Source organism: Lithobates pipiens, unplaced genomic scaffold (assembly GCF_037356315.1).
Source record: "Lithobates pipiens isolate NorthernLeopardFrog02 unplaced genomic scaffold, aLitPip1_a1.2 Scaffold_10, whole genome shotgun sequence".
Lineage (NCBI taxonomy): Eukaryota > Metazoa > Chordata > Amphibia > Anura > Ranidae > Lithobates > Lithobates pipiens.
The window spans coordinates 166,847,286-166,865,051 of record NW_027507686.1 but is presented as its reverse complement, the minus strand read 5'-3'; the positions used below and the strand labels follow the sequence as shown (position 1 = coordinate 166,865,051).

At 41.7% G+C, this 17,766-nt stretch overlaps 1 protein-coding gene across 2 annotated transcripts in view; it reads right to left on the bottom strand.

The window, feature by feature from the left end:
- LOC143935467 (uncharacterized) overlaps window positions 1–17,766 on the bottom strand; it is an 84,115-nt gene that overhangs the window by 50,484 nt on the left and 15,865 nt on the right. For both annotated transcript variants that reach the window (XM_077459370.1, XM_077459378.1), the window contains exon 2: window positions 8,465–8,493. In XM_077459370.1, coding sequence (XP_077315496.1) covers window positions 8,465–8,493 — 29 coding nt within the window. The remainder of the gene's footprint in view (window positions 1–8,464; window positions 8,494–17,766) is intronic.

Genomic DNA, 17,766 nt, shown 5'->3' with positions numbered 1-17,766 from the left:
ATGTGTAGGTCAAATAACTGAAAGTGTGAACGTTTCACACCCCAGAACCCAAACGGTTAAAAATAAAAATAAAATTGTGTGTGTATTAGTGCATACAAAAAATAAAAATACAGTAATACAAAACCTTTTTGCGATAAAAGCTAAAAAACATGTGCGAAGTGCAATATCACCTAAAGTGAAAATAGTGAAATAAAAATGAAAAATGAGAAATTAAAAATAAAAATAAAAATAAAATCTGAGAATAAGTTACAAAAAATATATATATAAAACATATGTAAAATGGAAGATATATATATATGAAAATAAGTCCCAAAAAAATATAAGTTCAATGGTATTAGTCCAAGGGATCCTAAAAAAAAAATCCTTAACGTGACTTTTGTGCTTCCTATTCAGTCTTCACTGTGACTTCTGTGCTCCCCCACCAGGAATCCTACTCACCAGAAGTAGATACCCCTACAGGGGTTATGCGCCTTAAGAATCAATCTCCAGATATCCCGTTCTTAATTTAGTGATAGATGCCCGAGCCTGTATCAACTTGGAATCCACAAGTCCTCATGAGAAAAAAATGGAAGTCTCCATAGTGTAATCCGTATAAAAATGGTTTATTGGCACAATAAATAAAAATATATATAAGAGGCAAAAACAGCACAGCAAAAAATCAAAAATCAAAAATAAAAATAAACAACCAAAAAATAAAAGATGTTCAAAATGGCCACAATTCTCATAAAGTGGGCTATATTGTAGAACCACAGTTAATCAGGGGGTTAGTATGATAATCTCCCCTAAAAAGTTCCGGATTAACCCCAGAAACTATCATAGACCATATGTAGTATCATTAAGAACACAAACGGAAAAGTGGAAACACTAGTTCATAAAACCAGGACAAACCTCCCTATAGAGGTGGTAGATCACGGCTGTGTTCCCCCTGGGATAGGGCCCTTTCCGTAGTGTTCAAGAGCAAAAAGAAATCCTTCCTTCGGGGACCGTGTGATAGATACGCGGTTTGCGTTCCACCTGCGTACCAGAACACCAACGGCAACCCGGAAGTGACGTAACGGCGTGGTTCCGTCGGACGCGTTTCGTCATAGACGTCTTCAGCGGCGGTAGCGCCAACTAACCCGTTAATATTCTAATACTTTCAGTAAAATACGTCATGACTTTAGAAAATAACTCGTGGTATTTTAGAAGAATTTCTTGTGAATGCTAAAAAACATTTTGAAAAAATAAAAACGCTATGCATTATCTTACTGCATACTCAGATGTGGTAAGATAGTACTTTGTGACTGGAGCCCTTAGGCCGCGTACACACGCGGGGACTGTTCGCTCAACTTTGTCCGTCAAACAGTTTCAGCGGACAGTCCGCTCAAAATTAGCATGGATGGACTTGCCCACACACGACGAACGAACAGTCCGCTGAAACCGTGCGCGATGACGTGAACGGCACGTACGACGGGACGAAAAATACGACGTCCTATACACTGCAATGCAAACTTCGGCGTGTAAATCCTTTCTGAGCATGCGCGGAACTTAGTTTGACGAACAAGCCTACACACGAGGGGACTGTTCGCTGAAACAAAGTTTCAGCGGACAGTTTTTCGGAATTTCCGAAAAACTTTGTTCAGCAGACTGTCCGCTGAAACTGTCGAGCGTTGAGCGAACAGTCCCCGCGTGTGTACGCGGCCTTAGTCACAATGAGATTTGTTTTCTGTATTCTGCAAACAACCTGGTTGATTGTGCTGCTCTCTGTCTCCACCTTCTGTTCATGTCCCTAATTCAGCTAGGATTTCGCAGTTGTGTTGCCAGCTGTGCACATGCTCAGTTTACAGTGAGTTTCTATGCTGAGCATTTCCTCCCTATCACATCTGAGCAGCCCATATGACTATAGAGTCACACATGTAGGTGTATACACAGTGGTAAAAGACAGCCCACTCCCTCCCATGCCAACTAACCAGCTAAACACAATGGGGGCAGGGTATTACATAGTTACATAGTAGGTGAGGTCGAAAAAAGACATCAAGTCCAACCTATGTGTGTGATTATATGTCAGTATTACCTTGTACATCCCTGCATGTTGTGGTTGTTCAGGTGCTTATCTAATAGTTTCTTAAACTAACGATACTCCCCGCTGATATCACTGCTTGTTGTAGGGAGTTCCACATCCTTGCTGCTCTTACAGTAAAGATCCCAAGGTCCTTTTTAAATACTGGTGCTACATTGGCTTTTCTCCAATCAGCTGGTACCATTCCAGTCAGTAGACTGTCAGTAAAAAGTAGTGAACTTGAACAAGTTCCCTAAGTACTCTTGGGTACAGGCCATATGGTCCCAGTGATTTATTAATGTTAAGTTTTTTTTTTTTAAGTGTTATTTTAATTCTGTCCTCTGTTAACCATGGAGGTGCTTCCTATGATGTGTCATGAGGATAAACACTGCAGTTTTGGTTACTGAAGTCCCCCAAATCCCTCGTGAAGACTGGGGAGAAGAATAAATTCATTACCTTCGCCATCTCCCCATCCTTTGTAACCAGATGTCCTTCCTCATTCTTTATGGGGCCAATATGGTCTGTCCTCCCTTTTTTACTGTTTACATACTTACCCACCTCAAAACAGTGCACTTACACCCCCTTCCTGCCCAAAACCAATTTTCAGCTTTCAGCACTCTTACAGTTTGAATGACAATTACTCAGTCATGCAACACTGTACCCATATGAAACTTGCGTCCTTTTTGTCACACAAATAGAGCTTTCTTTTGGTGGTATTTAATCACTAGTGGATTTTTTCATTTTTTTGTGCTATAGATAAAAAAGACCGTAAATTTTGTGAAAAAAATGCTTTTTTCTTTGTTTTTGTCATAAAATTTTGCTAATTAGTAATTTTTGTTTATAAATTTTGGCCAAAATGTATACTGCTACATAGCTTTGGTAAAAAATAACCCAAATTTGTGTAAATTATTTGGTCTTTGTGAAAGTTATAGAGTCTACAAACTATGGTGCCAATCACTGAAAATTGATCACATCTGATCAGGCCTTCAGTACATCGGGTGTATCTCATTTCTTGAGACACTAACAAGTCAGGAAATTACAAATACCTCCCAAATGACCCCTTTTTAAAAAGTAGACATTCCAAGGTATTAAGTAAGTAGCATGGGGAGTTTTTTTAAGTTGTCATTTTTTTCCCACAGTCCTTTGCAAAATTATTTTTTTTTTTTTACAAAATTGGCATATTATCAGGTTATTTCTCACACACAGCATATGCATACGACAAATTACACCCCAAAATACATTCTGCTACTCTTCCCGAGTATGGCAATACCACATCTGTGAGACTTTTACACAGCCTGGCCACATACAAGGCCCAACATTGAAGTGGCACTTTCAGGCTTTCTAGGAGCATAAATGGCACATCTCATTTCTCAACCACCTATTACACTTTTGAAGGCCCTGGAGCACCAGGACAATGGAATTGCCCACAAAATTACCCCATTTTGGAAAGCAAACACCCCAGCGTATAATCTATGAGGCAGAATGAGTCTTTTGAATGGTTCATTTTTTCCCAGAAGTTTTTGGAAAATGTGGAAAAAAAATGAAACCGCATTTTTTTTTTACACAAAGTTGTCAATTTATAAGATATTTCCAACACATAGCATGACACAAAGCAGACCTATTTGATTAACCTCCCTGGCATAGTACCTATTAATTTAATGAGGATTGGGGATTATACCCTGTTCAAATTACCTAACAACTAGCTTCCTGACACTCAACAAGACAATACACAGCTACACTACAAGACAATACACAGGTACCCGCAGACCTACGTGCACTTGTAGACCTATGCACTCCTGCAGACTAATGTGCACTTGCAGACCTATTTGAGTAACCTCCCTGGCGGTATGATTATGTCTGATTTTTGAATGTCAAAGCGGTACACTGTTTTGCATGGAAATGTGGCGTTTTATATTGTAGGCCTGTAATTCTTAAGGCCCATACACACGATCAGACTTTTTGACAACAAACATGCAAATTAGCTGTTTTGGAGCAACATCCGACCGTGTGTACGCTCCATCGGACAAACTTTTTTGGTTTTCATCTGACTTTTGTTGGCTGTGCGAACAGACAAACTTTCTGGCAACAAAAGTCCAATGGAGCAAAGTCTGATCGTGTGTACAGAAAACCATAGGACTTTTGTACAAAGTACAAACAGGCATGCTCAGAACCAATTCAAAAGATCAGACAACAATACAGAAGTTGACCAAAGGTGGCGGTAAAGAGCAGAAAAACCACATGATTTGGTGAAAGTTGGCTGAAAAAGTCCTGCCGTGTGTATGCAATACAAGTTCAGGGCCGACGCCCTTTGTACAAAAATCCAAGGGAAAGTTTGTACAAAGTCCTATCGTGTGTATGAGGCTTTAGAATGAACTCACTTAAATCTGTCCAAACAAGAGTAGACATCCCGGGTATGATAAAGTTTGAAACACAAAATCATAAATTATAATATAATAAATAACTATAAATAATTATAACAAATAATAATATAATAATAGTAAATTTTATTCAATAATGTAATCAAATCAAAAACACTCAAATGCTGCCACCGTGCCATCAAATGCTGCCACTGAGCCATCGAATGCCGCCACTGTGACCCCCCCCGCCCACTTGCCGTCAGCCCGCCACTTACCCTGTCTTGGTGGAGAATCGGGTGACGGCGGCAAGTGATGTCCTCCATGCTTCCCCTTCTGTCCTCTCCTCCTGATAGGCGTCCATTCACAGCGCCTGTCATTTCAGCCAATCAGGTTAAGGGTAACGGACCCAAGCACCTGATTGGCAGAGAGGAGGTTCAGTGTTAGGAAAGAAAATATTAATTCGCTGTTCTAACACACCTGGGTGAACTGCGAGCACCAAGCATAACGCTCACCTTTTTTGACCCCTATTAGAGCCTATGGCAGGTGCTTCAAAAACACCCCCCGTCACTGTAATTCAGGCACCCGAAAAAGGGCCGGGTGCCTGAATAGGGGGTGGCAGTGGCGGCCATGGATAGATTCATGCTATGCATGAATCTATCCATTGGTCATAGAGGGGGTGGCTGGAGAGAGGGGTAATGCCCGTGCGCCCTAATGGATGCACCGCCACTGCAACCAGTGATCTGATAACTCAATAGTCAAGGATGGCAAACTATGGTCTTTAATAGTGTTAATCAAACCCAAAATGCAGACATCAAAATAGCACAAACAACTTTACTAGATCTAGAGTGGCCTATGCACTCAGGTATAAAGGGGAACTGATCTGACTTAACAAGTCAGTCTGTTTCCCTCAAATCCTGAAATCACAGACCCATGCAATTAAATGTAAGGCAATAGGCCACAAATGCAATTTGTCACTTTATCATTTAACGTGAGAGTTCCTCTTTAAAGGTAGTCACTGGAATCACTAAATTACTGATACTGATGGAGTAATAGAAAGGGTCCTCACAATGGAGATATCCAGAATCTTCAGATACCCTGGCTTTGGTGCACTTGGTGTCCTGTTGAGCAGGATAAACAGAGGGGTCCTTAAAAGCATCCTGGTAGGCAAGGTGGAATGTAGTGACTGTTCAGCAGGGTGCAAGTGTTCCTAAAATGTGGGCACTGGTGAGGCAATGTTGCCTGACTACCATGCCTTTAAAGATGGGTAAATGCCTACTCACCCGTACTGTGAAGGATCAAGCGACAAGTTCTCCTGAAAGGCCTGTCTGGCCGCCTTGTAATCGGATTGGCCAACGTCCTCAGGAACGCCTGGAGATATAGCCAGGTTCCCTCTCAGGTGGGATGTCCGTCACCGTTCAACTCCTGGAGCTGTAGCAGGATCAGCACACCGACCTCTGGAGCTGTGGCAGGATCAACACACCAACCTCTGGAGTTGTGGCAGGATCAACACACCAACCTCTGGAACTGTGGCTGGATGGATCCCCTCTGTGGGTAACAGCAGCCCCTCAGATCAGTCTGTATCTCTCCCTACCTCATAGAGAGCTCTGAATCTCTTCAGAACACAAAATGGAGTCCTCAGTTCTTTTTTGTGCAAAGCATCCAGGGCTTTTTAGTTTCTTCCTGTATGCCAGTCTATGGGGCCATTTTGTGAGAGAACTGCATGTCCCAGAATGCATTGCAGCTCTTCCTGCAGTTTAGTACAGTCTCTCTGATTGGCTGCTGTAACTGTGCCTTTAATTGGCTTTCTTCTTCCTGCCAATAGGGGCACAAGAGAGGCTACTGAATGCACAGCTCGGTGTGTGTTAGCTCACATTACATTAAACTCAGTGAATGAAACTGGAAGAAGGGGGGGGGGCTGAAAAAGCCCATGCAGACATGACAGGTAGCTCTCTCCTTCCTTCAGGCTGGAAAGCCTGTGTACATCGCGGCGGCCAGCTTGGTGGGGTTGCGGGTTATAGAGTAAGTCACCCGCTACACACACACATATATATATATATATATATAGATATATATATATATATATCTATATATATATATATATATAAAACAGATCCAATCAAATTTAAAGTGTCAGTCCCCCAAGTTTTTTTTTTCTAAAAGCTCCCCAGTAATTGTTACTACTTCCACTGCAACATTAGGATAATGTCAGCAATGTGGTCCTTTTTTTTTTTTTTTTAAATCATTATAAACTAATCAGATCTCAGAAGCAGGCAGGGTCCATGGCTGTTGTGGGCATCTGAAGCCCGCTTGTCTTAATTTCTGGGAATCAGTGCAGCTGGCTACCCAGCATGCTCCTCCCGATCCCGCACATGCACAATAATGCCACTGCACGACGATGTTTCTTTCCGACAGGTTGTCCTAGCAATGGCACCTAACTCCTCCCATTCGCGTCATTTCCGGTCTGGAAATCATGCAAGATTTCGGTATTAGGCAATTCCCATTAACTCCTGGGACAGATGACGCAGATACCACAGGAGTCCATGGGAATTGCCTTGTAACATAATCAGAAAAAAATATACATAAAGTTGCGCTAAATATACGTGAAAACTAAAGTGAAAAGAGTAAAAACTTAATACAAATTACATAGAAAATACAAATAAATAAAAAAAAACATCATGTGAAAATTCAATCAAGAAAAAGGGAGTCCTTGGAATCAAGAAATCTTAGTTCCGAAAAACAACGAACAGGAAAATCAGTCCTTTTTACGAATTCGGTGAAACCTTCCTGACTTTGCCACTATCACATCCAGATCTGAAAAAGGTTTGACTCTTACCGCAATGGGTGGACTCCAAACCAGCGGAGTCGTTAGCGCGAGCAGACAGCCCTCTGCAAGGTTCTTTTGTGTGTATTCCGTTCCGATACGCTACTGGGGACGTGAGTCCGTGCGGATCATTCGAAGGTTACCAGCCCAGATCGTAAAGTTCCGAAAACCATCGTACGTCCTGCTTCTCCTCTCGGTCACCATAGAGAAAGGCAAGGTGGCCGTCCGATCACTCTGGATACCTGGAGTTATCTAAAGCTCCCCAATGAATCATCAGATACCAAGGTTTTTCAATACGCAAACCTGCAGTGAAACACAAAACGCTCGGGCCTCCCGGCCACGAGCGAGGGGAAGGGGAAAACAAAAGAGGACTCCGATCGTGAACATACCGTTAAGCAGTCGGCAGATTTATTAAAATAAAATAAATACACAACAGACCAAAGGTATGACCGAATAGGTCCGATTCTAACAAATAAAAAATATGCATAAAAAAACGGTTAAAATTAAGAACAAATATACACCCGTGCTAGGGAATATTCTAAGCGTGGTGGTATCAGCACAAACAGCCCGACATGTTTCGTAAAAACTTACATCCTCCTGGGGCACTGTTGTGTATTTATTTTATTTTAAATAAATCTGCCAACTGCTTAACGGTACGTTCACGATCGGAGTCCTCGAATTCACCGAATTCGTAAAAAGGACTGATTTTCCTGTTCGTTGTTTTTCGGAACTAGGATTTCTTGATTACAAGGACTCCCTTTTTCTTGATTGAATTTTCACATGATGTTTTTTTTGATTTATTTGTATTTTCTATGTAATTTGTATTGAGTTTTTACTCTTTTCACTTTAGTTTTCACGTATATTTAGCGCAACTTTATGTATAATTTTTTCTGATTTGATCCATAGTTTGATATTTGATGGTTTTTAGTTGCAGCTCTTAGGTTTGCCCCAAGCGCAATATTTTTGTCTGTTTTTATATTATTTGTAACATAATCACCTAGGCAGCCGGAGCCAGAAGTGCTACATGAAAACATAGAAAAAAGGTATTTAGAAAAACAATTATTGCCATTTAGATTAGCAGTGAGGATGGCCATGGGAATGACTGCAAATTAAAAAAAATGGTTGGAACTCCACTTTAATGTTAAAGCTGTAAAGGGTAAATACTCTCTACTGCTCTGCATTGTACATGCAACATTTAGGCAGTTAAAAAGGCTGAAATATATACAGTATTTATTTAAAGATACATACCTGTTTTGTGCTTTGTCATTGTATTGAGCCTGTAAAACAAAATTAAATAAATTCTGAGTTACTAAGGAATATATTAAATAAAATGTACAACTGTGTGTTTTCCTTATATAGTGGAACTCCAGGCAAACCTCTAAACCCAAAGTTAAAATACATAAACATTTACTGTTATCCTTGCTGTAGGACTTGTAATTCTGTACAGGCAATCTTCTTATATCCACACATTATCCAATGCACAGGCAAGGGACAGATTACTGATAAGGGTTAAAATATGACCTAAAAAAAAGGATAAAAGAGGGAGGAAAAAACGCACTGGACTGCACCAAAAATGCGCATGCAAAAAAGCATCCGTAACGCACCCGGACTGTGTTTCTATGGTGTGAACTGACCCTTCTACATTCATATCAATCCCTCCCTGCTTGGGGTTTGGGAGCTCACAAAAGACTTTACAAGGAGGCAGAAACCACAGTGAGAAGCCATTTCATGACAGATTACAGGGCAGTAAGTAGTGCACATTTATGGGTTATTTTTGGAAAATAAGTAAAATGTCTTACGTCACTTTGGGCAGTTTGACTGCAGTTCACTTTAAAGTGATTCCAAATCAATTTTTTTTCTTTAATAACAAACATGTCATACTTACCTGCAGCCTCGATCCTCCCCTTCCCGGGTCCCCGCAGGTGCTCCTGGCTCCTCCCCTCAGCCGAGTGCCTCCATAGCAAGCCACTTGTTATGGGAGCACTGCTGCCGGTGTCTTGTCATATAAGGTCCCCCATCCGATAGTGTCCGCTGTGTACTGCGCATGCGCAGTACACAGCAACACAGATTCCGAAAATTGCCGAGGATGAACGGCGCCTGCGCCGTGAGTCCAGGTTCCATCCCCACAATCCAAGTGGACATAGAGTAGGAATATAAAAGAGCCGAGCGCAGCGAGGCTGAGCCCGAAGCGTGGCAATCGAAGCTCGCCCGCGAGGGGTCCTCTAATATTCACAACCCTATGTCCGCTTGGATGGTGGGGCTACCACCTCCACTCACGGCGCAGGCGCCGTTCAACTTCGGAGATTTTCCGAAGCTTCGTCAGCTCCGTACTGCGCATGCGCAGTACGGGGCGGACGCCATATGATGGCCGGACACTATATGGCACAACACCGGCTCGATCCCGAGCCTCTCTGTCTTCATCTATTCACACAGACTGCAGAACTCAGCCCCGCCCCCTCAATCCCTTGTCACTGGCTGTGATTGACAGCAGCAGAAGCCAATGGCTCCTTCTGCTGTCTCTGAGCCAATGAGGAGGGAGACGGTAGACAGAGCCTCTTTTATTCGTACACATAATTAGATTAAGGTCAGGCTCAGCTAAGTATATAGGTGGGGGGGAGGGCTGGGGAGAGCTGCATGCAGAAGTTTTTTTTAATCTTAATGCATAGAAACCTATTGCCTTTAGAAACATTCAGAATGGTGTGCTGTGATAACATCAGCAAATATTTAGAAGAACAGTGAAATCACTGATAAAAACAGAAACTATATGTTTTTTCTCTGGAAACACCATGCCGTAATAGATAAGGGAAAAAAACAACTACAGAGTGGCTGAGGACTTTCAATGTGCTTCCAGAAAAATATAGATAGCTTCCCATAAATCACCAGATTGCTTAGATAAAAAAAAGGTTAGTTTTTATTATACACCTATATCATAAAAAATGATGTTGTGTCACACATAACACATCCATAAAATATGTGCACATACACTGTATTACCAAAAGTATTGGGACACCTGCCTTTACATGCACCTGAACTTTAATGGCATCCGAGTCTTAGTCTGTAGGGTTCAATATTGAGTTGACCTACCCTTTGCAGCTATAACAGCTTAAACTCTTCTGGGAAGGCTGTCCACAAGGTTTGGAGTGTGTCTATGGGAATGTTGGACCATTCTTCCAGAAGCTCATTTGTGAGGTCAGGCACTGATGTGGACGAAAACACAAACAAAGTGTAACTCGGCTTTAATATGGTAAAGTTAAAAACATTACAATGGTCAAACTCTCGATGTGTGATGATAGATACAGCATAATGATTCCACTGTGGCCACACTCCTAAAACCACCTCAAGATCCCGAGAGGGGAGCCATGGATGTTCAACCTACCTGCCCAGATCCTGGCAGCACATCCAAAACACCACGCTCGATGCAGATCGTAAGACGCATGTGCCCGGTCCAGCCGGTGCTGCTCTTTAAGGACACACAAACCCACATGAGCAGGATACAGGGGGGAAGACAGTGTGGACGTCACACATCCTGCTTGTGTGGGTTTGTGTGTCCTCAGAGAGCAGCACCAGCTGGACCAGGCCATGCACATTAGGATCTGCACGTCGATTGTGGTGGTGGATAGCTTCGGATGTGCTGCCATGATCTGGGGCATCTAGGTTGAATGTCCACGGCTCCCCTCTCCCCTGTCGGATCTTGAGGTGGTTTTAGATGTCCAGCCACAGTGAAATCCTTATGCTGTATCTATCGTCATACAATGTGAGTTTGACCATTGTAGTGTTTTTAACTTTACCATATTAAAGCCAAGTTACACTAGGATGGATTTGCACTCTCTTCTTTTGTGTTTTCGTCCACATCAGTGCCTGACCTCATGAATGAGCTTCTGGAAGAATGGTCAAACATTCCCGTAAACACACTCCAAACCTTGTGGACACTCTTCCCAGAGGAGTTGAAGCTGTTATAGCTGCAAAGGGTGGGCCAACTCAATATTGAACCCTACGGACTAAGACTGGGATGCCCATTAAAGTTCATGTGCATGTAAAGGCAGGTGTCCCAATACTTTTAGTAATATTGTATAGCGCTAATATATAAAAACTGTTCCTAGAAACACGCCCCTCTTTAGTAGACGCATCCCATGGATCCAGCTCTTCTTGACGACCGCACCAAGCATATAGTGTTTCAATTCTTAGGCCGCGTACACACGAGCGGATTCTCTGCCCAACTAAGTTCGTCAGACAATCCGACAGACAGTCCGTTCAACTTTTGAATGAACGGACTTGACCACACACGATGAACAGACAGTCCGCTGAAAGCTTGCGCGATGACGTGTACAGCACGTACGACGGGACTAGAAATACGACGTCCAATACACTGCAATGCAACCTTCGGCGTGTAAATCCTTTCTGAGCAGGCGTCATACTTAGTCCGTCCAACTTGCCTACACACGAGCGGACTTTCCGCTGAAACCAAGTTTGGACGGACAAAATTACGGAAATTCCGAAAGACTTAGTCCGTCAGACTGTCCGCTGAAAAGTCCGCTGAAGCCCACACACGAGCGGATTGTCTGCTGAAACATGTTTCAGTGGACTAAGTTGGGCAGACAATCCGCCCATGTGTACGCGGCCTTAGAATTATTCTATATGCAACAGATTATTCCAGAACCTGATGCATCTCCATGGGGCACATATATCTTTTTGATGTTATGGCTATCGGGTATACGTGGTTACCAATAAGTGTAGGACTACTCCTTTACCAATATATACTCTGCTTGGTTTAATTTAGGTAAGAGTCTTCACTTTAAATGGGTTTCATATAATAAAACCGTATATACATATTTATGGTTGTTTTCTGCTCATGTCTGTCTTTATGTCCCCTCACAGGCCAAAAACAATCTCTTAGGGGTATTTGTGGGGATCTTCTGGTGGAAATTCTGTCTATATTTCTCTGTTTCTGTCTATTTTTTCAATATCTGGTGATTGGGGCCAAACCATGAATGCAAAGGTCAGACATGTGTTATCAGTGTCACATATATGCTGGTTTTATGCATATCAAATCTTATGGAAGCAATAAACTTATACAATTGTGGAGTTGTGATGTTTATTTGATCAATCTTTCCTTATGGAACTTTATTTTTATCAAGGTACTATTACTGTATTTCTGTTTTGCTTATAGTTTGAATAATCTGTTGCATATGGCAAGAACTGACACTATATCAGCCTTTCTCAACCTTTTTAACACAGAGGAACACAGAGGAACCTTTGAAATAGTTCTCTGGTCTTGAGGGTCCCCTGCTAAAAATTAGAAATCTACAACTCATGATATTTTAGTGTGATGGTCAGTAAGAGGAATGATCCTTAGCCCTTGTACACACGGTCGGAGATTGCGTCGGAATGTGTCCTATCGGATCGTTTTGTCGGATGTTCCGACTGTGTGTGGTCTCCATCGGACTGTTTCCGTCGGACCAACTTTTCCAACTTGCCGGAAATATTTTCCGACAAAATGCTCCGATCGGACATACTCCGATTATGTGTAGAGAATTCCGATCGGACAAAGTGCCACGCATGCTCAGATCAAATTCCTACACCAAAGCTATTGGCTACTAGCCTGAACATAGTCCCGTCGTAACGAAATAACGTCATCACGTCGGATTTTCCGACAACTTTGTCCGACCGTGTATATACAACAGTTTCGGACAAAATCCGACGGATTTGGTTGTCGGAATCTCCGACCGTGTGTACAAGGGCTTACACTTGTGGTCATTGGGAAGAATTACCTCCTTACAGATAGCTAAAAAGATCAAAGGTGTCAGTGGGAACTTATCTGAAAGGCAGAAATTGCCCAATGCTGAAGGAACCCCTAGCAACCTCTGGAGGAACCCTAGGGTTCCATGGAACCCTGGTTGAGAATCACTGCACTATATGCTTGGCCCAGTTCTGAATAAGAGATGATCTGCGAAATGCATCAGCTAAAGATGGGCATACTTGTAGGAACAGCTTTTATGCATTAGAGCTATGTGCACACGATTTATGGATGTGTTATTTGTGACAATACAGGATTTTTTATGGTATTTCTGTATGATAAAAACTAACCTTTTTTTATCTAAATAATCTGGTGACTAATGAGAAGCTCTCCATATTTCCCTGGAAGCATATTGAAAGTTCTCTACCACTATGTACTGTAGAAACTCTTTTTCCTTTTGCGCTGTGATAATGCGTGTGTTGAGCAATGCAGTGCCATTTATTTTATTCCAAATATTTTTCTTAAAACATTTGTTGCTACCCCAACACTTCATATTCTTGATATGTGCCTGCTCTACCATGCACTTGTATAGGAACGTATCCCGTTCTTCTTGTACTGCTCCTTTTATGTGAAATCCCTGGTGTTCCTGCTAGTCCCTCTGCTTTCCTAATAAAAACTGACTACACTAAGCAGGAGAGCACAGTGTGGTCCTAACACACCCCCTGCTGCACATCCCTTCACTGAATGAATGAATGAATGAAATACTTGTATAGCGCACAATGCGAACTGAATCGCCTCTAGGCGCTGTGGCGAGCTTTGATCATCACTGGCAAGCCCAGTGTGCTGCTGCTTCTCCTCCCCCAGCACTTATGCATCTGAGAGCAGAGGGAATGTGATAATTTATGAAAAAGGGGAAAAAGGTATTTACAATGTTTTTTTTTTTATATCTATACAAAAATGTTTTGCCTTTCATTTCTATTTTAAATGGAATGAGTTGTTTTACAAGATGATCATTTACAATCACTTTAGTCTTACAGATCAAATGATAAATTGTGACTTTAACATTAACAACAAGACTTAAAACTTTGTACAGAGGTTCAGCAGGCAGAATGTTCTAAAATAAATACAGAAATACTGTAGATAGTGTCACTTATTTGGTACGCAAAGTTTTTCCTAACTTTCTCATTTTAGTAACCTTTTTCCATTTTCTTTTTCCATTTTTTTCAATGTTTGAGTATTAGTGATATAACATAGTTAACATATCATGGGAACAGAAGAGATAACACTAGACTTTGGTTGGGGATACAACTAAGGGTAAGGAAAGTAAACTTAAAGTAGAACTATAGGCAAAAAGAAAAAACATGTGTTAATTTCAGATAGAATAAGGGAGGGTTCCCATTGGGGAGATTACAGTATCTCACAAAAGTGAGTACACCCCTCACATTTTTGGAAATATTTTATTATATATTTTTATGTGACAACACTGAAGAAATTATACTTTGCTACAATGTAAAGCAGTGAGTGTACAGCTTGTATAACAGTGTAAATTTGCTGTCCCCTCAAAATAACTCAACACACAGCCATTAATGTCTAAACCGCTGGCAACAAATTGAGTACACTCCTAAGTGAAAATACCAAAATTGGGCCGAATTAGCCACTTCCCTCCCCAATGTCATGTGACTCGATAGTGTTACAAGGTCTCAGGTGTGAATGGGGAGCAGGTGTATTAAATTTGGTGTTATCGCTCTCACTCTCTCATCCTGGTTACTGGAAGTTCAACATAGCACCTCATGGCAAAGAACTTTCTGAGGATCTGCAAAAAAGAATTGTTGCTCTACATAAATATGGCCTAGGCTATAAGAAGATTGGCCATACCCTGAAACTAAGCTGCAGCACGGTGTCCAAGAGCATACAGCGGTTTAACAGAACAGGTTCCACTCAGAACAGGCCTTGCCATGGTTGACCAAAGAAGTTGAGTGCACGTGCTCAGCGTCATATCCAGAGGTTGTCTTTGGGAAATAGACGTATGAATGCTGCCAGCATTGCTGCAGAGGTTGAAGGGGTGAAAGGTCAGCCTGTCAGTGCTCAGACCATACGCTGCACACTGCATCAAATTGGTCTGCATGGCTGTCGTCCCAGAAGGAAGCCTCTTCTAAAAATGATGCACAAGAAAGCCTGCAAATAGTTTGCTGAAGACGAGCAGACTAAGGACATGGATTACTGGAACCATGTCCTGTGGTCTGATGAGACCAAGATAAACTTATTTGGTTCAGATGGTGTCAAGCTTGTGTGGTGGCAATCAGGTGAGGAGTACAACAACGTGTGTGTTGCCTACGGTCAAGCATGGTGGTAGGAGTGTCATGGTCTGTGGCTGCATGATTGCTCCGGCACTGGGGAGCTACAGTTCATTGAGGGAATCATGAATGCCAACATGTATTGTGACATACTGAAGCAGAGCATCATCCCCTTCCTTTGGAGACTAGGCAGCAGGGCAGTATTCCAACATGATAACGATCCCAAACACACCTCCAAGATGACCACTGCCTTGCTAAAGAAGCTGAGGGTAAAAGTGATGGACTGGCAAGACCTAAACCCTATTGAGCATCTGTGGGGCATCCTCAAATGGAAGGTGGAGAAGCGCAAAGTCTCTAACATCCACCAGCTCCATGATGTTGTCATGGAGGAGTGGAAGAGGACTCAAGTGGCAACCTGTGAAGCTCTGGTGAACTCCTTGCCTAAGAGGGTTAAGGCAGTGCTGGAAAATCATGGTGGCCACAATAAATATTTACACTTTGGGCCCAATTTGGACATTTTCACTTAGGGGTGTACTCACTTTTGTTGCCAGCGGTTTAGACATTAATGGCTGTGTGTTGAGTTATTTTGAGGGTACAGTAAATTTACAATTATACAAGCTGTACACCCACTACTTTACATTGTAGCAAAGTGTAATTTCTTCAGTGTTATCACATGAAAAGATATAATAAAATATTTACAAAAATGTGAGATACTGTGCCTTCACTTCCGGTCCCAAAACAGGTGAGAGAAAAGTGAGAGAAAATCCTTGCAAATTAAGGGAATTTCTTGGGACCTCCCCAGATCACCAGGACTAGTGTCCCCATGGGAAGATTTGCCCTCTATTACTATTCTGGGTACAACTAAAACTGTGCTATTTTCTTTTACTTTCACTTTAATTAAAGGTAAGCAGGGCAAATAGAGAGGGTGAATGCCCCTAACAGGGACACAAACACCAATAAAAACTGACAGGTGTTCTAATCCCTCTCCACTCTATCCAAAACTGTACAAAAGTTTTGCCTTTAGTTATACTTTAAGATTATTTATTCAACCTCATTTTGCTAAAGTAGGCACTGGAGTTATGAGTAGCAGCAATAATATTTGGCGCAGTGGTGATAGAGTAACATATAAGGAAAGGCTTCAGTTGTAAGGTATGAAGATAGTTGAATATATTTTATTGAATAAAGGTGTCATTGATCACTGAATTTGCAGGGAGCAGTAGTTGAACAATGGGAAGTTTGCAGCAAGTCCACGAGGTATCATGGGAATTATTTGCAATTATGTTGGATGATAGCCCAACAGAATAACAGTATATATAAAATAATATGCAAAGTGGTTGGAGGAAAGCTTCAGAATGGCAAAGATGTTTTTTTTTCACAAATTATGTGAGCAGACTGCAGCTCCTCTTTAACATAACGTGTCTGCACAAATTCAAATGGCCCCTTAACCTTTTGACCAAATGATTCTCACTTACATTTACTCAAATGTTTATGTTCATATCTAATCAATCTGACTGTAAACAAAGGTAATGTGTCTAAAGCTTTGCCCACTTACAAAGAAATTAAGGGTCTATCATTTTTTATTATAGGTGTATTTTAAATGATAGAGGCAGAATATCAACCAAAAATCCAGAAAAACACAATACAAATGTTATAAATTGAGTTGCACTTCAGTGAGTAAAATAAGTATTTGATCTCTTACCAACCAAGAAGAATTCTGGCCTCCACAGACTGGCTACAGTATGTACTCATATGGTATACAGATTAGACATGTCAATTTAAGGTGCTCCATCATGGGCAAGACCAAAGAGCTGTGAAAGGACGTCAGGGACATGATTGTAGAACTGTGTAAGGCTGGAATGGACTACAAGACCATCAGCAAGAAGCTTGTGAGAAGTAAACAACTGTTGGAGGGATTATTCGTCTGGTCTGAAGCTCCGTGTAAGATTTCGCTTCATGGGGTAAGGATAATCATGAGAAAAGTGAGGGATCAGCGCAGAACTATATGGGAGGAGCTTATGAATGATCTCAAGGCAGTTGAGACCACAGTAACACCATTGGTAACACAATATGCCAACCATGGATTGAAATCCTGCGGCACTCACAAGGTCTCCCTCCTCAAGAAGGAACATGTACAGGCCCATCTGAAGTTTGCCAATGAACATCCAAATGATTCCGAGAAGGATTTGGAGAAAGTGTTGTGGTCAGATTGAGCTCTTTGGCATTAACCCGACTCACCATGTTTGGAGGAAGAAAAATACTGACTATGACCCTAAGAACACCATCCCTAGAGTCAAGCACGGAGGTGGAAACATTATGCTTTAGGGCTGTTTTTCTGCTAAAGGTACAGGCCGACTTTGAGGGGTCAATGGACTGGGCCATGTATTGTAAAATCTTGGATGAGAACCTTCTTCCCTTGGACAGAACACTAAAGATGTGTCGTGGATGGGTCTTCCAGCTTGACAATGACCCAAAACATATCACAAAGGCAACAAATTAGTGGCTCAAGAAGACGCACATTAAGG